General features: G+C 40.8%; 2 protein-coding genes across 8 annotated transcripts in view; both read left to right on the top strand.

Moving 5' to 3' along the window:
• Positions 1 to 14,821, top strand: part of LOC139043866 (serine/threonine-protein phosphatase 2A regulatory subunit B'' subunit beta-like) — a 59,068-nt gene extending 44,247 nt beyond the window's left edge. For 3 of the 7 annotated variants that reach the window (XR_011500925.1, XM_070503632.1, XM_070503635.1), the window contains one exon: positions 13,975 to 14,821. Coding sequence is in view for 3 of the 7 variants with exons in the window: in XM_070503635.1 (XP_070359736.1) it covers positions 13,975 to 14,031 (57 nt within the window). In the remaining 4 variants the exon portion in view is untranslated. The other 4 variants (XR_011500926.1, XM_070503636.1, XM_070503634.1 and 1 more) reach the window with 3 other exon arrangements.
• Positions 14,822 to 16,751: 1,930 nt separating this feature from the next.
• The window catches only part of LOC139039751 (uncharacterized), a 29,129-nt gene continuing 23,390 nt past the window's right edge, over positions 16,752 to 22,490 (top strand). The window contains exons 1-2 of the mRNA XM_070503615.1: positions 16,752 to 16,826; positions 19,444 to 19,909. Of these exons, the coding sequence (XP_070359716.1) occupies positions 16,752 to 16,826; positions 19,444 to 19,909 (541 nt within the window). The remainder of the gene's footprint in view (positions 16,827 to 19,443; positions 19,910 to 22,490) is intronic.

The raw sequence follows: 22,490 nt of genomic DNA, 5'->3' as shown, positions 1-22,490 counted from the left end.
AAATTAAGATTCCAGTTCACCTCCTGCCCCACCTCAGAGCATTCTGAAATAAAAAATTTTCAGTACAAAATGGAATAAATATACGACACTGCAGAGTGGGAAGAAAGTTATCAAAAGATAGTACGATCTATTTTGGGCTTCTACATAGGGCCTTGCTTGACAGATGAAGTGAAGCCCAGGAAGCTGTGGGCCATAACACAAACAAGAGGCTCTAGGCTCACCGCACAGCATTACAAAGTGACAAGAGTGAAGGAAAGGAGAGAATAGGGAAAGTAAGTGAAGGACAGTATACAGAATCGTTTCCTAACCTTTCCCTGTGATGAAGGCAGGCAGCCTGGCATTTTTTCTCAAGCCAAAAAACAAAACAAACCAAACACACGAGATGCCTATTAGACAGACAGGGATGATAAGCAGGCAGTTGGATATACAAGATTGAGCAAAAGATGGGATTTTAGAAGAACTACCATGGTGATACAGAAGGATAAGCATAGTTTGCCATTTGAGGGCATAATGAAATTATTTTCGGCCATGTGAAAAATCATATTGTTTACCTGGCCCATACTCTTTTCTTAGAAAGATTCTTGAGAACGTGTTCAAGCAAAACAAGGGAGAAGGACAAGAAACAGGATGCCATGTGTTCCAGGAAATCCTTCATTCAAATGAGGAAAAGAATAAAGGAAAGTGGAAAGTCTAAGGGAGTCACCTATGCAGCTGGTATAGAAAAGAACCAAGCCCAATGGGAGAAAGATGACTGATTCTCCACAAGTGTTGCTGGCTCAAAAGAAAAAAAAAAGAAAGAAAAAGGGGAAGGTCTGCAATAGGAAGATAGAAAAGTTCTAAGCACACTATACTCTTCAACAACAAGAATAACTGAGACAGTCCACTAGAAAACTCCAGATAAAAGAAAAATCTGCACAAGAAATGCAACCCATTAAAATGTTACATGATTTTAAGCAATCAACAGAGTATATAAAAAATGAGAATTCTTCTGACCTGGATGCTAATAACATTCTCCTGTAAGAGCCCAGGGGAAGTGACAAAGGACTCTACTTTTCAGTAAGCATGCTCCTCTACTATTTGACTTGCCACCTCCTGCAAGTATTAATGTGCTAAATGTTAAACAATAAACCATTAGTTATTTTAAAATACTGCATAGGACTATGCTCCACAAAGAGAGACAGGGTGTGTGCAAAAGCTCGAGTTAATAGTAAAGGCGTGTTTAATTGTCACCTAAACCAGCACAGGTGGTTAGTGTCATCGCTGTTACACAGGTGAGGGAGAGAACTGCCAACAGGCGCTGGAGCTGGGATCTCAAGCCCCGCAGCCTGGCTCTTCACATACAGGACATCTAAGTTCCCCTCTTGGCTGAGTGGAGTTTCTTCCAGCTTGAAAGTCTAGAATGCCTTCGTCTTGCTTGCCTAGAGGTTCCCAACCAGGGCGGGTTTAGTTGTCGCTGGCTCTGGGAGCAGCTACTGGAATTGAAGGTCGGGGCCAAGGATGCTAAGCATCGTCCCGCCCCAGAGGCCAATCACGGCCCAGTGGTGAAACGCTGACTGCTGCATAGATTATGGCAACAAATACTTACTCTTCTGGAGGACGGAGCCATCGGCTGCGGGAAGGACAGGTAAGTGGTCCTAGAGGAGCCTCCCCCAAGCGGCGTCCAGCTCGCCACTGCCCACCTCAGACCCTTCCAGACCTTCTAGGAGGAGGCGAGCCAGCGCCCTTCCTCCAGCTCCCAGCACTCACCTTCCTCAGGCAGCCTGTCGCGTGAAACCTCAGTCAAACCAAAAGGAAAGGAACGCTCCCTGTCTGGAGAGCCGCCGCCGCCGCCTCGGAGCAGTGCCGCCTACACCTCAGCCGCCCAGAATCCGAACTTCCCACACCCAGCCTCTGATTGGAGGGCCTTTGAGCAACCCCTGCGGGAAAGGGGCCCGCCCCTTCTCTCCCACGAGGCTTGCGATTGGTTCTCTCCCTGTGCTATTCGAACTGATTGAAAGGTGAACGCACGGTTCAAAGGATGGGCGGGTACGACGGGATTATGCCTGAGGGGCGGGGCCGGGGCGCAGGTGAGGCGTTAGGGTCCCTAATCCGACCGGAGCTCCAGGGCCCCAGCATCCGAGGAAAAATGAAAGCGCTCCTCGGAGCAGAAGGGATTCACTGTTTGCAGGGCTTTTTAACGTCCTTATTTAGTCACACAAATACAGCTCAGCTTATTGGAACGTTTTCTTCACTTAATATTTTTTAAAAAGGGTTTACTACCGCAGATTTCTCCTTACATCGCTTAGCGTTACTTTCCAACATCGCCAGGCTTTTTTTTTCCCATCCGCTTTTTATTGAGGTAAAATTTAAATACCGTGGAAAGGATTGATCTTTTAGTGTGTGATTTGATGAGTTTTGCTAAACGTAAACAGCTGTGTAAGCACCACCCAATCGGGATACAGAGTATTTCCATCACTGAGAGTTCCCTCATCCCCTTTCCAGGCGCCCACTGTTAGGCAGCCAACCTCTGCTCTGATTTCCATCACCACACACATAAAGGGGGTAGGTCCTCTCCCAGGTGGGCCTTCTTTCTCTAACCATGCTTTCCAGATCCATCCCTACTGTTGCGTGATCAGGAGTTGGATTTTATTGCTGAAAAGTATTCCATCGAATACTTTGTCTACCCATTCACCCATTGCTGGACATCTGGATTGTTTCCGTTTTTAGCGATTATGAATAAAGTTGTGTGGAAATTAATAAATAGAAACTTCATTAAATTGGAGTCTTGGGGCCCAAAGGCGGAGCTCTCACACCCTACCTTCTAGCAGAGCCCAACAGGAAGAAGACAGACTTCTTCTTGACCAAGAAGCTCAGCCAATGAGAGACTATCACAACTCAGCTAGTGAAACGCTGCTATACCTCTGGACTCCATGTTTACAATGGCCGTCCCAACTTGCTCTTCCTCCCAGAATAGAGTTTCTCCTCCATGCTGCTAGCGACTTGCACCTGGCTCGAGATGGTTTCAGACTTTGAACTGCAATTCTTTCCTGGTCCCCCATAAACCCATTTTTGCTGGAGAAATAACTGACTGTCTGTTTAAGGTCAACAGTTGCTATAAACATTCTTGTACAAGTCTTTTTTGTGGGCATGTTTTATTTCTCTTGGGGAAATATAGATGTGGTATTTCTGGGTCATTCTGGGTATGCTTAACTTTATAAGAAATTGCCAAGCAGTTTTCCAAAAGAAAGCTGGCACATTGTTAGGAACAGAGAGGGTCATGGTGCAATGATAAAACATTCTATTCGCCAAGCTAGAGCAATTTTAAACATGTATGGAGCTAATAAAATAGGCTCACTATTGATGAAGCAAAAATCTACAGAACTACAGAGAAAAAATGATGAATCCGCCGTTATCGTGAGTGATTCAACACACCTCTCTCAGCACTGATTGACCAAACAGACACAATTCAGCAACGATATAAAGAAGATCTCAACAAAAGCATTAACCAACTTGACCGAATGGACATTCAATAATCAGAGAACACATATTTTCCTTGAGCACGTATGGAGGAGTTACAAATGATCACACACTAGGCCATGAAGAAAACTTCAACAAACTGCATAGACTCAAGAAAGTTAGAAATTAAAAGCGAAAAATAAATTTAAAATCCCTGTGTAGTAACTTCTGGGTTTAAGATGAAACTTATGATGGAAAATGTAAATGTCTAAAACCAAAAGATAATGAAGAAGCAAATCAAGACTAGTGGGATTAGGTGCTTTGAAAGGAATTTTGAAAGAAATTTTAAATGCTTATATTAGAAAAGAAGAAAATCTTAAAATTAATATGTGTCCCTCTTAAGAAATTAGAAAAATAATAACTGAGTAAAGTCAAAGAAAATAGAAAGATAGTAAAAGAAAGTACACAAACCAGTGAAATAGAAAGTAAAGATACAATAAGAAAATCGACAAAGTTAAAACTTCATTCTTTGAAAAAATTAAAATAGATAAAACTCTAGCAAGATTGATCAAAAAAAGAAGACACAAACAGTATCATGAATGAGAATACACAAAGGGGACTATATGCGTTACTTATTCCTTTGTAGCAGATTACCCCAAAATGTGCAGCATAAAACAACCACCATTTTATTTGCTCTTGATTCAGTGGGTCAGGAATTTGGGCAGACCTCAGTGGAACAAGTCATCTGTGTTTCATGTCTGTGTTCTCAGCTGGGTTGGCTCAAAGGGCCAGGCACTGGCTGGGATGGGTATTGATCCCCTTTCTAATTCTCTCTTCTCATTCTCCCACTAGAGTGAGAGAATCCACGGCCGTCTCGCTCATCTTTGTGGACCCAGTTGCTGACTATCAAGTGGGGCCATTCTCTCCCTTTGGTTAGGCTTTCCTTCCCCAGCAGATTCTCCATTTGGTCTCTCTTGGACTTCTTTGCCTGGTAGCTGGGTTCCTTCTTGGCATATGTGGAAAGCCTCATAAGACCTCGATTTGGAAGTTCCATATTGGCAGAGGAGAAAAACAAGAGCTGGAGGTAAAGGAACTTGCCCACCTTCTGAAGGAAAGTAGACTGTGAAGAGGGCACTGAGTCTGTGTGCTTGCCTGTGCCATCTTGCACTCTCTCTTATTCAGGATGATGTGTAGTTTTACATGAAGTTTAGATCTCAGGAGTAAATATATAGTGTAGTGTGCACTGATAGAGATTACATACAGGAACTTTGATGGAATTTAGCAGGGTGCTGGAATATATCTTTAAAGTGGTTTTACTGTACCAGAGGACATGATTTTTTTTGCGACTCTGATAAAGAAATATTTTGAATGATTTCTTCTTTTGAAAGACGGCGTGCTCATTACCATTGCCTTGTCACTCTTGCTAATTTTTGTTAGTGTTTCCTTCTAGTCGTTTCTCAAGTATTTCTTTTTGGCTAAATTATTTGTTTATCTATATAAAGCTAAGGGGGTTTGTTTTTCGGTGTGGATTTTTTAGCAGCTCTTCCTAATATGGGAAGGAATTTAATAGTGAATTTTTAAAGTAAAGGCCTAGTGCCCATAGGCACATTTTAATGTGTGAATTCTTTATTAAGTATGTCTTATAAATGTTGATGAGGCAGTGTGTTAAAATAGTCATTTATTTTTAACTAACCTAATTTTTGTTAGAAAAGGATTGCATCATTAAAAAAATTAAAATAAAAAAGCTTAAAATGAAAATAACAAAGTCTCCCTCCTCTTCCCAGTTTTCTCCTCTTCTCCCTAGGCCCTAACTCATTTCCCAGAAATCACCTCTGTTAATAGTTTTTAGTTTAGTTTTATATCATATTTCTTCAAGTTTTATCAAGTTTATACAGAATCTATTGATATTCCACTCTGAGGGACTAAGAATTTATCATGATTTAACTCCCCTTCCACCTCTGGATTATATTGTTTATATTTTTATTTTCTAGTCATTGCCTTATTTACTCTAAATAGCATATATAAATGTTTAATTCTTGATTTATCAAATTTACTATGGATTCAGTATCCACAATGAAAGGCAAGAACACTACCCTTCTACTCCTCTTCTCTCTAGTTACCTCCCTATTGTTCTCAGTTATGTTAATATTGTCTGAAAAATACTGTGTGATCTTAATTCATGTTTCCCCTTTTCCATTTTTCCATTCAAGCAGTAACATGCTGTGAATTTTATTGCCTCAGGAGAGGCACAGGGCAGGGAGGAGGGCAGAGTTAGCCAGTCAAATGTTTGCCTGTTTTACTTGTCCACACACCTGAGCTCAGCGAGGAGCACACGACGTTCAGGAGGACGCAGGGGCCCTGGAGGAGCAGGGGCAGGAGAGGCTCCCCCGTCGGAGGTCCGCGAGGGCCGGAGCGGTGCTGAGAAGCTACGTGGGAAACAAACACTGCTCCATGGTGGAGCCCTAGGAGGGGCAAACCTCAGAAAAGGTAGTGGTGTCAGCTATTTGGGGAAAGCAGGACCCTAGCACAGGGTTCCAACCTCAGCTGAGACTCCCATGCCGCGCGTGGAGCCCCAAAGGAGCAGAGATCTGCTGCGCTGCAAAGAGTCATTCATGGAGGCTCCCGGTTACCCGGGTGTGCAGATCACTGAAGCCTGGGGGGCGCCCTTCTCTCTGAATATTTGGCAACTGCATACCTTGGTGGGACCCCAGGAGGGCAGAGAAAGCCCAGGAATGTCTGTGGTTACATTTCCCATCAAGCAGGTCTTATGAGAGAGGTAGAGGGAGAAAGAGAATATTTCCCAGAGGTGGAAATTAAACTGAAATGTAGAAAATAAAGTGATATTTCTTATACACTTGAATTTGTTGGCTGAGATACCCTGCCACGTAATCTTTAAATTGCCAAGATTTATGAGATTTACTTGCTCTTCTGTAATATAATTATTAAATCTTCTGTGCTTTTGACATTGTTTGACACCCAAAAGTGAAAACCAATACACGGCATGTACAATATTAAGATTACATAAGTATTATTCACCGCAAACCAAACATTGCGATTGAACTAATTTAGAAGGAAACTGAAGGCTACGACATTAAAAGTTTGCTGCTTAAATTTTTCTTTTATTTTTTCTGGTTGTACTTAGTTGCCACCATTATGTACAATCTGATGTCTTGGTTTCCCATTTTTGGCCTGAAGAACTTCAAGTAATTGTTTTCTCGTGGGGACACTGAATGGTAACTTTTTAATTTCCAGATGTCTTCATTTTATCCTGATGCTTAATTAACAATAAGGCTAAATTCAAAAAGTCTTTCCCTAGACCTTTGAAGACATTACTGCACTTTCTTCTATTTTCTTACTTTTGTCTACTTGCTCTAAAATAGATCGAGAGAGGTGAACTGAAGGCTCCATCTCTAGTGGGTTTCTATTTCTCCTTGCATCTCCTACAGTTGTTGCTTGATCGATATTGATGCTATGTTATTTGGTGCAGAGATTTTATACCTTCATTGCAAATTCCCCCTTTAATATTATAAAGTATCTTGTTTTAATGCTTTTTTGGGTCTAAATTCTGACATTACTACAAGTCTGGCTTTGGTTTTTCTCTCAGGCCCAAATACTCTCACGAGGAAGCATCTTGAGGGAACTCCACTGATGGTTGCTCCACAGCCAGCTCCTCCCTTTGAATCCGCTGATGCTGAGCCTAGAGCTTATCTGAGGCTTCCTAGAAAGAACCTGGCTTGGCTTTGGTGTCCTGAGATGCAATTTCTTCTCTTTTGATTTTTACAGGAAATTTCAACCCATTTGCTTTCTATTTTCCAGGTAGTCCTCAAAATTTCTGGCACACTGACGAGACTGTAATCGTTTTCTACAGATATAGTTCTGTGATTTTGAAAAGTGTCTGTGTTGGAATTTCAGTGGGAGATGAGAGAGTGGGGATTAATCATGTGTCACAGCGTACATCTTGACCTGGAATCTTTCCTGCAAGAGATTCTCAATTGTAAGCTCCACATTTATAGAAATAAAACATTGTTCAGTGCCCATCCACTTTCTTCTTCCCTCTCTTCCTCTTCAACATGTATTGCATGTGCACACAAAATCATTTCATTTAACACGTGAATACTTTTCCTTAAGATTCACTAAAACTCTCAGTGCTTGAATTCTCTTTCCTTCCCATGCTGAAAATGTAAAATACTGGAGAGATCTGTCTGAACAACGTATCTCTAGTGAGCATTCAGAAATTTCACATGGTTTCCTTTGCTGTGCAGAAGCTTTTTAGTCTGATGTAGTCCCACTTGTTCATTTTTTCTTTAGTTTCCCTTGCCCGGACAGACGTGTGACTTGAAAATATGCTGCTAGGACCGACGTCAAAGATCGTACTGCCTATGTTTTCTTCCAGGAGTTTCATGGTTTCAGGTCTTACATTCAAGCCTTTAATCCATTTTGAGTTGATTTTTGCGCATGGTGTAAGGGAATGATCTTTCATTCTTTTGCATGTGGCTGTCCAGTTTTCCCAACACCATTTATTGAAGAGACTCTCTTTTCTCCATGGTATGCTCTTGGCTCCCTTGTCGAATATTAGCTGTCCATAAATGTGTGGGCTTATTTCTGGGCTCTCGATTCTGTTCCCTTGATGTGTGTGTCTGTTTTTGTGCCAGTACCATGCTGTTTTGGTTACTGTAGCTTTGTAGTATATTTTGAAATCAGGAAGTGTGATACCTCCAGCTTTGTTCTTTTTTCTCAGGTGTTCTTTGGCTATTCAGGGTCTTTTGTTGTTCCATGTAAATTTTAGGATTCTTTGTTCTATTTCTTTGAAAAATTTTGTTGGAACTTTGATAGGGATTGCATTGAATCTACAGATTGCTTTAAGGAGTATGGACATTTTAATGATGTTGATTCTTCAAGTCCAAGAGCATGGAATATCTTTCCATTTCTATGTGTCTTCTTTGGGTTCTTTCATCAATGTTTTATAGTTTTCGGTGTACAGATCTTTCACCTCTTTGGTTAAGTTTATTCCTAGGTATTTTATTCTTTTGATTGCAATTGTAAGTGGGATTGCATTCTTAATTTCTCTTTCTTCTGCTTCATTGTTAGTATGTACAAACGCAACTAATTTTTGTACATTGATTTTGTTTCCTGCGACTTGACTGTATTCCTTTATTGAGAAGATATTTGCAAACCATATACCAGATAAGGGGCTGGTATCCAAAATATACAAAGAACTCATACAGCTCAACAAGAAAACCAACAATCCAATTAAAAAATGGGCAAAAGATCTGAACAGAGATTTCTCTAAAGAAGATACACAGATGGCAAACAGGCATATGAAAATGTTCTCAACATCATTAGTTATCAGGGACATGCAAATCAAAATTACAATGAGGTATCACCTCCCTCTGGTCAGAATGGCTATAATTAACAAGACAGGAAACAACAAATGTTGGAGAGTATGTGGAGAGAAGGGAACCCTTGTACACTGCTGGTGGGAGTGCAAACTGGTGCAGCCACTATGGAAAGCAGTATGGAGTATCCTCAGAAAATTAAGAATAGATCTACCATATGATCCAGCTATTCTGCTGCAGGGTATTTATCCAAAGAACTTGAAAATACAAAAGCATAAAGATGCATGCACCCCTATGTTCATTGCAGCATTATACACAATAGCCAAGACTTGGGAGCAAACTAGGTGCCCATCAAGGGATGAATGGATAAACAAGATGTGGTATTTATACACAATGGAATACTACTCAGCCATAAGAAATGATGAAACATGGCCATTTCTGACAACATGGATGGTCCTTGAGGGTATTCTGCTGAGTGAAATTAGTCAGAGCGAGAAAGTCAAATACCGTATGACCTCACTCATAAGTAGAAGATAAAAGCAATGACAAACAAACACATAGCAATGGAGATTGGATTGGTGGTTGCCATAGGGAAAGGAGGGGAGGGCAAAAGGGGTGATTAGGCTGACATGTGAGGGGATGGACTATAATTAATTTTGGGGTGGTGAACAGGATGTAATCTACACAGAATTCGAAATATATTATGATGTACATCCAAAAGCTATATAATGTTATAATCCGATGTTACTGCAATTAAAATATAAATAAATAAATAAATTTCAGAGTGTATATATATATATATATATATTTTTTTTTTTTTTAGGCAGATTAGCCCTGAGCCAATCCCCCTCTTTTTGCTGAGGAAGACTGGCCCTAAGCTAACATTCATGCCCATCTTCCTCTACTTTATATGTGGGATGCCTGCCACAGCATGGCTTGCCAAGTGGTGCCTTGTCTGGACCCGGGATCCGAACAGGTGAACCCTGGGCCGCTGAAGTGGAGGGTGCAAACTTAACCACTGTGCCACTGGGTATATTTTAAGAGACATTGCTGTTATGTAGCCATTAGAGAGTGGCATAATTCTGAGGGGAATCACAGCAATTTGTGGTCAGAATACAGAGCAGTATACAGAATACATTATAGTAATAAAAAATATATCAATAAGTTCAAAGTTTTGAATAAATTGCTTGCATGTAACTTTATTCTTATACTTTCTACACATCACCAGGTTCAAGGCATTTTACAGCTAGTGGGTGATAATATTTGCAATAAGTCAGTTTTGTCTTTATATGATAAATACACAAGCAGAGAGTTATATGTTCAATTTAACTATAAAGACATGTGATGTTACTATCTGCCTGATCTTAAATCCTCCTTTTGGAAGATAAATATTTTTTTATTTAATAGAAACATTAGTTCATCTACTTTGTTAGCCCCATCAGCATCTGTATTATCACTTTTCCTTTTGGAAATCGAATGGCTTGAGCCCTTCTCTAAAGGAACCACTTAGCATTGTGCAGACTCACCATGTGGTGCACCTGAAAGCCCAAAACCCATCATCATACAGACTTGTATTGGGCATGTCCAAAAATTTAGACAGACAGCTATCTTGTAGGTAGCAACAGGAAATAAAAGAGCTGCAAGACAGTCATAGTAAAAGGATGCTGGAAACGTTCTAGATCTTGATCTGGGTGATGGTTACACAGGTATATACATATGTAAAAATTCATCAAGATATATATTTAAGATTTGTGCATTTTACTATATGTCTGTTATTCCACAATAAAAAACAATTTGTGAATATAAATGAGAACCAATTTATATAAGCCTCTAAACTTTGCCCAATTATTGAATATAGCAACAGAAATTTTCAGAGGAGTACTAAGTATTAGAAATTTCCCTAAACGGTATGAAACTATTTTATGGTAGTTATTTTAGTTTCCTGCAATAAATTTAAAACATTCTAAAATTTTCAACTTAAGTTAAAACTGTACCATCAACCGCACAACAGTACAATGGATGGATAATCATGGGTATGATCACATTTTGGAACACTGTGCAGCAATGACAAGTAAGGAAGCACAGCGGCACTCATAAACATGGATAAACCTCACAAGTGCAAGGTTGGGTGAAAGAAACAAGTCACAAAGAAGCTATCAAAGGTAGTCAAAAGGAGCTATATCGTTATGCATGCTTACACAGGTGGCAAACCTAAAGAGATGCCAGAGAATGATGAAAAAAGCCAGTCGTTACCCCTCAAGGGAGGGAGGAGGATGCTGATATAGGAAAGAACCACAGATGGCGCTAAGGTACTGGCATCGTTCTGCTATGTTTCTTCACCTGGGGGGTGGTTACACACGGGTTTACTTTAGGATTGCTCTTTAAGTATAAAAGAGCCATACTAACAAGTAAAAATCCAATAATCAGCTATTTCATGGTCCAGAAAGCCCAGGGGTTTACCCTTTGGGAAACTGAAAGTAGTTGCAGGTAGCCGGCATTATGTGTAGAGTTGCCAGATTTAGCAAATAAAAATAAGAAATTACTGCAAATAAAAACACTGGATGCTCAGTTACATGTGAACTCTGATAAACAATGAATAATCTTTTAGATAAGCATACCCCATGTAATATCTGGTCCCATGCAATATCTGGGACATACACGTACTGAAAAATAATGCGCTGTTTATCTGAAATTCACACATTACTGAGCATCCTGTATTTTATCTGGCAACCGTAAATATGTGGCAAGCTGCACAGGCAGAAGCAGTTCTCGGTGGCCCGGTGAGGGGAGTACCCAAAGGAGGGCCAAGGAAAGGGAAGAGAAAGAAGAAGAAAAGTCTTAAATTAGCCTGACCCTAAGCTATTTGAACAATAGAGTAAGTGAATTAGCTGAGTTCAACCATTATTGCAATAGTTCAGGAGTAATGAATTCACACAATGTATCAAATAATTTCTATCAACAAAAAGCAGTATCAGCAAATGTTTAAAAGAGCCATCAGTGTTTCTCCTAAAAATTGTGTCTCTCTCACTACATCAGCCTCTCTTCTGATCACTTGGGATGAAAATATTGTGAAAGATAGCCTTGAGGATGCTCATTCTGTGACTAAGTTTTCTTAATCTGTAGACAGTGATTAGGAGTCAGGTTGCAATGTAGGTTGTTTCATCTTGTTTTTATTCTACAAATATTATCTGACCACCTATCATGTTCCAGGAACCCGTCTTAGACCCAAAGGACAGATAATGAGTGACACAAACATAGTCCCTTCCTGTGGAGCTCAGAGTCTAGGCCCTAGTGGACTATAAAATAGATAGATAGATAGATAGATAGATAGAAAGATAGATAGATAGATAGATAGACAGACAGATAATTACATGCCCTTGGGAAAACATTATCTAGCAATAGTGGATATTTGCTCTTTGCTGCCCAGCATCCCTCTTTCTTTTGGGAAACCATCCAGACTCCATTTTATGTTAATTTGTTTGCCTGGAATTGATCCACAAGCCCGTTGCCACGATTGATGATGTTTGATTCAAAGATTGGTATACAATCCAATTAGAACTGATGAACCCTTGAGAGCCAGTAAGTAGAGGCTTCTGGAAAAGGGAAGCATTCCCCCCTGCCTTTGGTAATGGATAGGGGAGCTATCCAGATGATCAGGGCCATCAGGTACACACCCCTAGAGGACACCATTCACATACGCAAAAGATGAAGTCATGACCCAGGAAAAGCATCCTGGTGACATTGCAGAGCCGTGATTCAAGATGAACTGAAACTCCCCCCAGATTTTTCAGTTACATTAAGCCAACAAATCCACCCACTTCTTAGAGCAGGTTGAGTTTCCGTTTTCCGTCATTTGCAGCATAGAGTCCTAACTGATGCAATAAAAGTCTAAGAGGAAAGAAAAGGTTTCTTGCCTGTTCCCAACCTCCAGTTTCATGCCCCGGAGGTAATCACTGTGATGCTGCGTTCAGACATTTGGGTGCACACGTATGTATAACGCATGCCTTTCATGCAAATCGAATTGTATTGTATACATGGTTCCACCACTTGCTCATTCTAAACTTATGTTGTATTGTGGAGATCTTCATTTGTTGATACAGACTATTCGGCAATTGGATGTATCATCATCAATTTGATCTGTCTTCCACTGGTGAAAATTTATTTTCTCTTCAATTTTTTACTATGATAAACAATACCTTTATACATATATCTGTGTGCATTCATGCAATTATATCCAAAGGGAAAAAACCCTAGAAATGGAATTGGTCTTTCAAAGGGAATGTAAAAAATGTTGCCTTCCAGAATGATTATACCAATACAGTCTTCTCAAAAACACATGAGAATGTTTCTTCTCCACCATTAGTAACACTGTGTTTTGCCAAATATAAGAAATTTTGCCAATATGATAGTGAAAAGCAGTATTGTTTTCTCAATTTGCATTTGTTTGATGAGTGTATACACACACATAGACACACATGGAGAGAGATTCATATATATTTAGGCTATATATTTTATAAATTCATTAGCTATTTTTCTATAAATTCCCCATTCATATCCTCCACAGATTTTTCTCTTGGGTCATTTATCTTGTCCTTATTGATTTGTCTTTACATATCAGGAAAATAGACCCTTTTCTCATACATGTTCCTTTTTTTTTTAAGTATGCTTTTCCTTTTTTTTTGGTGAGCAAGAGTGGCCCTAAGCTAACACCTGTTACCAATTTTCCTGTATTTTTTTTCTCCCCAAAGCCCCAGTACGTAATTGTATATCCTAGTTCCAAGTCATTCTAGTTCTTCTATGTGGGATGCTACCGCAGCATGGCCTGGTGGGCAGTGTGTAGGTCCACACCCAGGATCCGAACCAGCAAACCCCAGCCTGCCAAAGATGAGCACATGAACTTAACCTCTCGGCCACAGGGCCCACACCCATACATGTTCTGAATATATTTTTCCAAGTTTGTTGTTCACCCTTCAGCATTGCTTTGTTTCTTTATCATTTTTTTAAGTATAACATTTCAAGTGTACAGAAAGCAGGAGAGAATTATATAATAGCACCTATATGTCCACCATCCAGTTTTAAAATGTTACCGTGATTTTGCAATATTTGCTTCACCTTTGTTTTTTAAAGAATAAAATGTTACAGGTACAGCTGAAGCTTCTCTTCCACTCTCACTGATGCCGTTCTTCTCCACGTCTCCCCACAGGTGACCACCACCTCGAAGGTGACGTGCATCATTTGTGGAGACCCTTTGTACACCTGAAAACCCCCTCACATGCACCAAAGGTTTAAATATTTTCCTGTGTCTTTTAGAAGAAAAAAAGACAGCAATAATGAATTGTCTGTGGACAGTTGTTCTCAAGTAAGCCTTCCCGGGATCTGCAAGCATCTTTCCAAGAGAGACCAGGTTCACATCGTTGCAACAGTGAGGCTCGCAAAGTTCCCGTGAGAAGCTGTTCACAAACTGTGCCACCTTCTGACTGATGTTGCTAATAAAGAACAGAGAAGAATCTGCCCGTCAAACTTGCCTCAAGGGAGGTCGTTGAGTTGCGATTGGATATATTATATATTATACAATAATTTATTTTGACCCTAGGAGAGGTTCATTTGAAAAAGGCCATAATACCTCTTTCTGCCCACTTTGGAGCAGATTTTAGCTGGGGTCAAAGCTCTAACGTCTGCCTCTATGAAAGGTTGCAGGCAGAGGGCCTGGGGCGTTCCTATCTGCTCGGGCACATGAAAAATGAAGACATTTCCTGAGGAGGCTGATGGAACCAATGTGCTCATGTCTGAACGTTTTTGCAGAAAGAATTAAAGGACGGTAAAAGAAACTTCTGAATACTCTCTAGTCTTTGGATATTCTGAAACTTCTACCTCATTGCTTATTTTTAAAAGAACCCAAATTGGGCTTGGCCTAAACAAGGGAGTCACCTGTGATTTTGACAACACCTTAAACAATACACTCCCATGGTTTTATACTTTTTCACAGATCTGTTTCTTTAAAAAATGTATATATATAATTTTTTAAAATTATAAAGTTTCTATAAATTGCACCAGACTGTGCATATCATTCTGCAATTCAGCATGGTTATTCACTATGACTTCAAAATTTATCCATGTGGATGCATATAGATTGAGATTATTCCTTTTAACTACCGAATAGTAGTCCCTTTTATGAATATATTTTTCTATTTTAAAATTAATAAACATTTAGATTATTCCTTTTTCCTTTAGTAAAAACAATGCTGCATTGACATATCTCCTTGTGCACGTGTCCAAGGATTTCCCTAGTGTGTCTGTCTACAAGGGAGGCTGTTGGTTTGTGAGTCCTGCACCCTCCTTACTGGCTATTGTAAAGTGTTCTTCAGCGTGGTTGTCTCCTAGAGTTCATACTTTTCCCTAGTAGTAAGTGAGGATTCCTCTTACCCACATCCTTTCTGTCTCTTGTGTGTATCCTCTGTGTTTGGGAGTTGTATGATTTTGATAGTAGTATAATTTATCAAACTATTGCCTTATGGCTCCTGGCCCGTGTGTGTGTGTGTGTGTGTGTGTGTGTGTGTGTGTGGTGTAGGGTGGTGTGCGTGTGTTTTGTCATGTTTAGAGGTTTTTGGTCACGTTTAGTTTTGGCAGTAAATGGTTACTGCAGCTTAACTTGCAAATATAGTTTTCAGGTTGTTCATTTTGTTTCACAACGATGACATTAAAAGAGAATAGTACTAATAGTCCAGAAATCTGGTAATCCTGCAGCAGGATTCTATCCAGACTGTGCAACACTTTGCCTGCCAGATATTAAGGGAGGCTAACGGTGAGGTTAAATTAAATTCAGAAACCTTCAATTGGGAAACCATGCTAAACACTGTATGTAGTAGCCAGACGTCTTCGTTGAAAGGCTTCTGCTCACTGCCCAGAGCCGGGTTGTCTAATGCAGCATTGATAACTGTATCAGGTCGAGGGCGAAGATTGATCTGGAGGGTTCAGTACTGATGCTCCTTTCTCCCTATCTTCCTTGTCCTACATCTTTTGAATAATGTTCACTTTCTCCTCATTATCAGGTCAAAGTTTCAGGAAAGTCCTAGATGTAACAAAGTTCAGGCTAAAAATTTTTGAAATGTTAAGCTTATGCAAGACATTAAACTTTGTCACGCCATCCCAGCCAAAAATAAACTAAAACTCCAAACCTGTTGCATAACCAGACGTGACATCTGCAGAGCCGGCCTGTAGAAATAAGCAATAAACTACACAGTGAACAAGGAACATAGCAGGTGTGGTCAATCAGGAAGAGCTTTTTGACACAAAATGATGATATTTTTACTTCTGGAACAATCAGAGGTATGTTCTTATTTTATGTGTTCAATCTTTTTTGTAAAACATATTATTTAATAACAGTATAAGATCTAATAATGGTTTATTGCACTATCTGTGGGGGTGAGGGTAGGGCTTACTTTCTTTCACCATCTAAATGTCCCTAAAAGAATCTTTACCTCAACACGTGCATTCCTCCAAATTATGTGTGAAATTTCCTTTGAAGAGAACTCAAATACTTCAGAAAAGTTTGGATCCTACATAAGCAAAGTCATTTTGATTTTCAATTTTCATGATCTTTAGAAGGCGGTAATGTCTTTAAACCCTTTTGGCTAGAGGTGGATTTTTTAATAAGAACGTGAAGAAAACAAGTCTTGACTCAAAGCACGTGGAAAGACATCCGTAGTTTTCAAAGCCTTCTTAGACCATTAGGGTAAAGTCTTCGTAATCCTATTCTGTCCTCAGCAAACTCTAAGGCACTCATGGTTACAATTTGTGTGGCACATCTCATTTCTGTATGACATTTTGGTTACTTAATTATTGGAACTCACCATTCCATAAATCTGCGCTTGCCATTTGCCTTCTGACTCCAATTCCTGCCTCGTGCCTTCCTGCAACTCCAGCTCTCAGGTGAGATGGGTCAGCTCAGACCTGAGGAGGGAGTGACGGCTGCTTGAGATGATGGAGATGTTGGATTCAGAGCAGCTGCTTGGGAAGCAGGCAGTTGTTCTGAGCAAGAAGGCTCAGTGCTTCAAGGCCGTTACTCTCAGCCCAGGAATAAAATTCTACGGGACACAGTTTAATTGCTTCAAGATTCAATTCATAACCCTTTTTCCTGCATCCTGTCATTATTAGGCCATTATTTTTTTGTCCCTTTTATTACATTCCAACAGATCCAGGCAAATATTTGCAAATATTTTTAGAGATGAAGCTACATGTGACTCTTCACTCAAGTGCTGAGTGACTACTATCATAGGCTACAACCAGTAAGCAGTGAAGCCTAGACAAAGGTCCGGATACGAAGGGTAATAATTAGTATATTCATCTCTCTTGTTTGTAGTTCCCACAGATACTAAGTGGTTAATTTATTAGCTTAAGAAAGATACTTCACTGTATCATAATTGTCAAGGAGTGAAAATATTGCCTAAAAGCATTGGCCGAGCTGTGCCTCTGCTGTGAAATCTTTTATGTAGGAAACGTTAACGTGTCATCATATGCCGATAGGAACCAAGGCCTTTGAGGAAGGTATAAGAAATTAAAGACCAAAATCATTTAATTTGAGAATAGATGCATTAACAAGATCAAATACAAGTTACTTGTCTTTTGTTTCAGATACTACCCTGAGAAAATTTTCCTCAGCACATATTGACTATATTTTGAAGGAAAAGGAGCATAATATAACCTTTGAGTCCTGAGAAGAGCAATTGCAATCAATGGACTTAATGTCTTAAATGGCTTTTATTATCATCATTGGTGGTATATAGAAAAAGGTTAATAAAGCCTCTTTCACAGCTGGAACTTACAAATTAATCCTGTTCAGCAGCATTCTCTCTCTGTGCTCACTAATCAGCTCATGCAGCTGGTGGCTGACGGTCATCTCTTCCTAATTAGAGGAGCACGTGCTGCAGAGCCATCATTCTGAATGAGAGCCATGGTGTTTACTCTGTTTCCCTCACCCTTCCTGCTTCATTCACCGTTAAGCAACCCGTGACAATGACACAGGTTGTCACACAGAGTATGAGGAGATGGAATCACAACATTTGGAGGTAGATTGCTTGGATTTGAGTCTAGGCCTTCAACTAGCTGTGTGACCTCAGGCACGTTACCTAATCTCTCTGAGCCTCGGATTCTCCATCTGTAAACAGTCGTTCCAGTTGCTTCCTAAGTTCTGATGATTAAATGAGATAATACATGGAAAAGCACTACGCAAATATCTTTTTACATTTTTAATTGTTGAAAATTTCAAACCTATTCTAAGGTTGAGAGAAGACAGTTGTACCCTCATGTGCCCATCACCCAGCTTCAACAATCATCCATTCACGGTCAGTGATGTTCATCTATACTCCAACCAGTACTCTCTCTTGCCCCCAAAGGAATCTTATACAGCAAGTTCCAGATGTCATATCATCCCCATGCTTACATATTTTAGTGTGTATCTCTAAAAGGTAAAGTCTCTTTTTTAAAAGCCTAACTATAAAGCCATTATGCTACTTAAAAATTTTAACACATACCTAGTCAGTGGCCATTTCCCAGTTGTCTCATAAAATCTTTTTAGAATTATTTTGTTTGACTCAGGATTTAAATAAGGTCTACACATAGCATTTGACTGACCTGTCTCTTTAGTCTGATCTATAACTGCACTGTTCAACATGGCAGCTACTAGCCACATGTATCCATTTAAATTTAAACACAAATTAATTCAAATTAAATAAAATTAAAAATTCAGTTCCTCCATTGCAACAGCCACATTTCAAGTGCCAAATAGTCGCATGGATAGTGCAGATACGGAACATTTCCACGATTGCACAAAGTGTTATAGGACAGTGCTGATCTACAAGTCTCTCTTCCCTCTCTGTTTCATCCATTTTGATTGTCAAAAAAAACCCAAGTCATTTATGTCATGGAATTTCCCACATTCTGGAGTTTTCTGATTGAATCCCCATGGTGCCATTTAACATGTTCCTTGGCCCTCTGTATATAATTGATGGTTACAGCTAGAGGCTGAAAAGCTGTTTGTCTGTTTCATGAGCTCAAGTCCTACCATGTGACCTTAAGCAGGTAACTTGACCCCTCTAAACGTCCATTCCCTCACATATAAAACAGGAATAGTAACAGTACCTACACCATTGGGTTGTTATGAATGTTAAAGGAGATAATCTGAAGTGCTTGGCCTGGTGCATGGCTCATGGCATGGATTAAGTATACATTAGTTATTATTTGCATTATTATACTTGTTATTAGGCACTGACTCTCAAATCTTAGTCCATGCATTGGCTGTGTCAAAATCCTCCACAGACATAAACAAAAGCTTTCCAGAGATTCTAATTCAGCGGGCTGTAATGCAGTCTCATTATATTTGTTAAAATAAATCTATCAAATCTTTGTCTAGGATTTACTTTTATTAATTGATTTGCATTCAAGTGATTAGGATGATTACAATAATTATCCAGTGAACTCTTAGAATTTTACTAAGATTCCTCTCTTTGGGTATGCTTGGAAAATCTGTCCCTAAATCAATATTGCAAAGTATATACAAAATATTCACCACAGCACCTTTACAATTAAATATTCATTCCATTTTTATTATTATAGCTTAGCCTAGAGAATTAAGTAAACATGTGTTACTTCACTCCTACACACCGTTTAAACGCAGCTAACAGGCTTTCTGAATAAACCAGCCCGCCCCCGGCGGTATCAGGAGTTAGGTTCCGCATATGCTTTCGCCAGGCTGCAGCCGCCTGAGGGGACTCGCCCGGGGCCCCGCCCTCAGAGCTCACACCCGCCGTGCGCTCGCGCCCCAGGGGCCGCCCCCCGACACTCCAGTGCGACTCTGCGTGCACAGGCCAGAGGCTCAGAACCAGCGCCGGGCTGCCCTGCTCGGCCTCCTGGGCGCAGCGGCGTTTGCCCGTGCACGTGCCCTCGCATCGCGCGCTCCGGGGCCGGGCTCCGGGCGGTTCTCGCCGCTGCAGTTCCACCGGGACTTCCGCGCTTCGGCGGCCTGTCTGACGAGCCGCCGCGCCCAGAGAGGTTCAGGTTGGAGCGACACTTGCCAGAGGGCAGCGGTCACGCCAGATCTTCGGCTTCCATTCCGTTTTCGCGCGCTTCTCCCTCTTTGCAAGGTGAGTGGAGCTCGTTTGTGGATGTGTTAGCACAGGATGCGGGAATCCTGTGAAGCGAGTCAATTCGGAGCCCGACGTGAACCAGGTGGGGTGGCAGCGGGAGCGCTCACAGGGTGGAGGCCCGTAGTAAGGACGCCAGTCCTCAGGGGACTCTCGGGCATGAACGGCAGAGGACGGTGTGTGTCTGTGGGGACAGACGGGCAGCGTGTGGCGGGGTGTGTGTGAGAGACGCGAGTGAGCGGTGGGATGCGCCTCCGTGCCGTGGGTGTGGCTGCGAGGCTGTGACAGGTGAGTGGCTGTGCTGGGGTGACGGGGATTTGGTTGCGTGTCCTTCACCTGTGCGGGTGTGATGGCTGTGGCTTTGTGGCGTCACTGTCTGGTGGCTCTGGGCTCCCTGGCGCTTCCTCCTCTTCTCTCCTCACAGCCACTTGGCTGCAAGAGGAAAGTAGGATATTGAGCCCTAAAGGAAGATTTCCAGCCAGGGGGCACCGAGGTTAGTTTGGGAAAGCCTGGGGAGTTCTCTACTTGGGAGCTCTGAGGGGCAGCTACTGTCTCAGAGCCTCGGGGTTCCCAGAGCTCGGACCCCAGGAACGTGCTGTAAACCTATACCCGTAGTCCAGGCTCTGTCGTCTTTTCCATCTGTTTATGTGTATGAGCAGGGCGGGTGTGGACCTGGAGAGTGTCGTGTAAGAGAGTCATTCTGTGCCCCAAGAACAGCCTGGTGCCTGGTGACTTCCTCCTCAGTCCTGCCATACCCCAAAGAAGAACCTTGGGGAGGGGAAAGAATTGTTTTCATGCAAAAATCAACATTGAGGATAGTTGTTTCTTTCTTTCATAAATTCACTGATTTTAAATTATTGATATAAGAAAAATTTAACAAAACTTTGGAATAATATCTGATTTTTAGTTGTCTTCCCAAAAAGATTTCCAAATACTGATTGAAATACAAGAAAATAAGGAATCATTTTATTTACCCACATGCCTTTTGTTGCTGCTTCAGGGCACTGAGAGTCTTACTGATGTTCTCACTTTATGAGACGCTTGATCACATCAGCTTCTTTGCGCAGGTTGTGATTCACAAATGTCTCTTTGTTTCTGCTGCATTTCGGCGGGAGGGAAATTTCCTCCTCCTCTTTTCTAGAAACTCTTGATGTATGAATTAAAAATGCATTCTCAAGCAAAAGATCTAATTTTGCCCATTATTTTTGTGAGCATTATCAGAGCAGGGCTGATAAGCACAATTTTACTCTAGGAAGGAGAATCGTTTCTTTTATAATACCCAATTAGGGGACATGCAATGTTCTTCAATAAAAATAGCTAACATATTTATATTTATATGGGATTACAACATATTACTAAGTTTTAATGTAGATCATATTTCTCCAACATATTCATGCTAAGTAAGTGATCTTCGTACTCTTGCCTTTACTGATGAAAAACCCAAGACACTAAAATGTCATGAACTCTAAGAGCAGTTACATTTAGAAAATCTGAGAACAGAATCTATGTCTTAAGTTTCAACTGGATACCATTCCCCGGTTATGAGTGTGTACTTTACACTGGGACCAGTATCATCCTGATTAATAATCCTGTACATGCCATCACACAGCAGAACCAAATTAATTAACCTGTTCCCTGTTAGATTTTTGTGTTTCTAGTTTTTGGCTGTCAAAAACTCTGTATTGAAGATACTCGTACATGCATTTCTTTATCTCAATATTTTCTTAAGAAATGTCTAGAACTAGAATTTGGGGTAAAATAATCAGATTTTTAGTAAATGCTTATCATATGCCAGACCATGCCATCTTAGTATTTGGGGTGATAAAAAGACTCAAATGACACTGTTGATACTCTTATGTTCCTTCTGGTAGGTAAAGTAAACCCTGAATAGGAATAGATGCATTGAAGGCCACTAGGGAGATTCAGATAATGTGACTTGGTGTTTGATAAGGCAGTGATGTCATTCTGACTGCAGCCACCACTGTCGGGTTGCGATCAAACTATGATGACCTATGAGAGCACCATGATGGTAAGGAATTTATGTTGTAAATTTTTACCTTACTTTTTCAGTTGAGATATATACATGATCATAAAATTCCCCCCCCCTTTTTTTTTTTTGGTGAGGTAGTTTGGCCCTGTGCTAACACCTGTGGCTAATCTTCCTCTTTTTGCTTGAGGAAGAGTGGCCCCGAGCTAACATCTGTGCCCGTCTTCCTCTGTTGTGTATGTGGGGTGCCACCACAGCATGGCATGATGAGTGGTGTAGGTCCATGCCTGGGACCCAAACCTGTGAACCCGGGCCACCAAAGCAAAATGTGCTGAACTTGACCACTACACCACTGGGCCAGCCCCAAATTCACCTTGTAAAAATGTACTCAAATGAAAACTTTTTACTATATTCACAAGGTTGTACAAATCAGTACCACTATCTAATTCCAAAATATTTGATCACCTTAGTAAGAAACCCTGTCCTTGTCAGCTGTCACTTCCTATCCCTCGTCCTCCCATACTCTGGAAACCACTAACACGTCGTCTGTCTCCATGGATTTGCTGAGTCTTGAAATTCAGTCTACATGGAATC

The sequence above is a fragment of the Equus asinus genome, unplaced genomic scaffold, assembly GCF_041296235.1.
Source record: "Equus asinus isolate D_3611 breed Donkey unplaced genomic scaffold, EquAss-T2T_v2 contig_4, whole genome shotgun sequence".
Taxonomy (NCBI): domain Eukaryota; kingdom Metazoa; phylum Chordata; class Mammalia; order Perissodactyla; family Equidae; genus Equus; species Equus asinus.
This window is presented reverse-complemented; position numbering and strand designations above follow the sequence as displayed.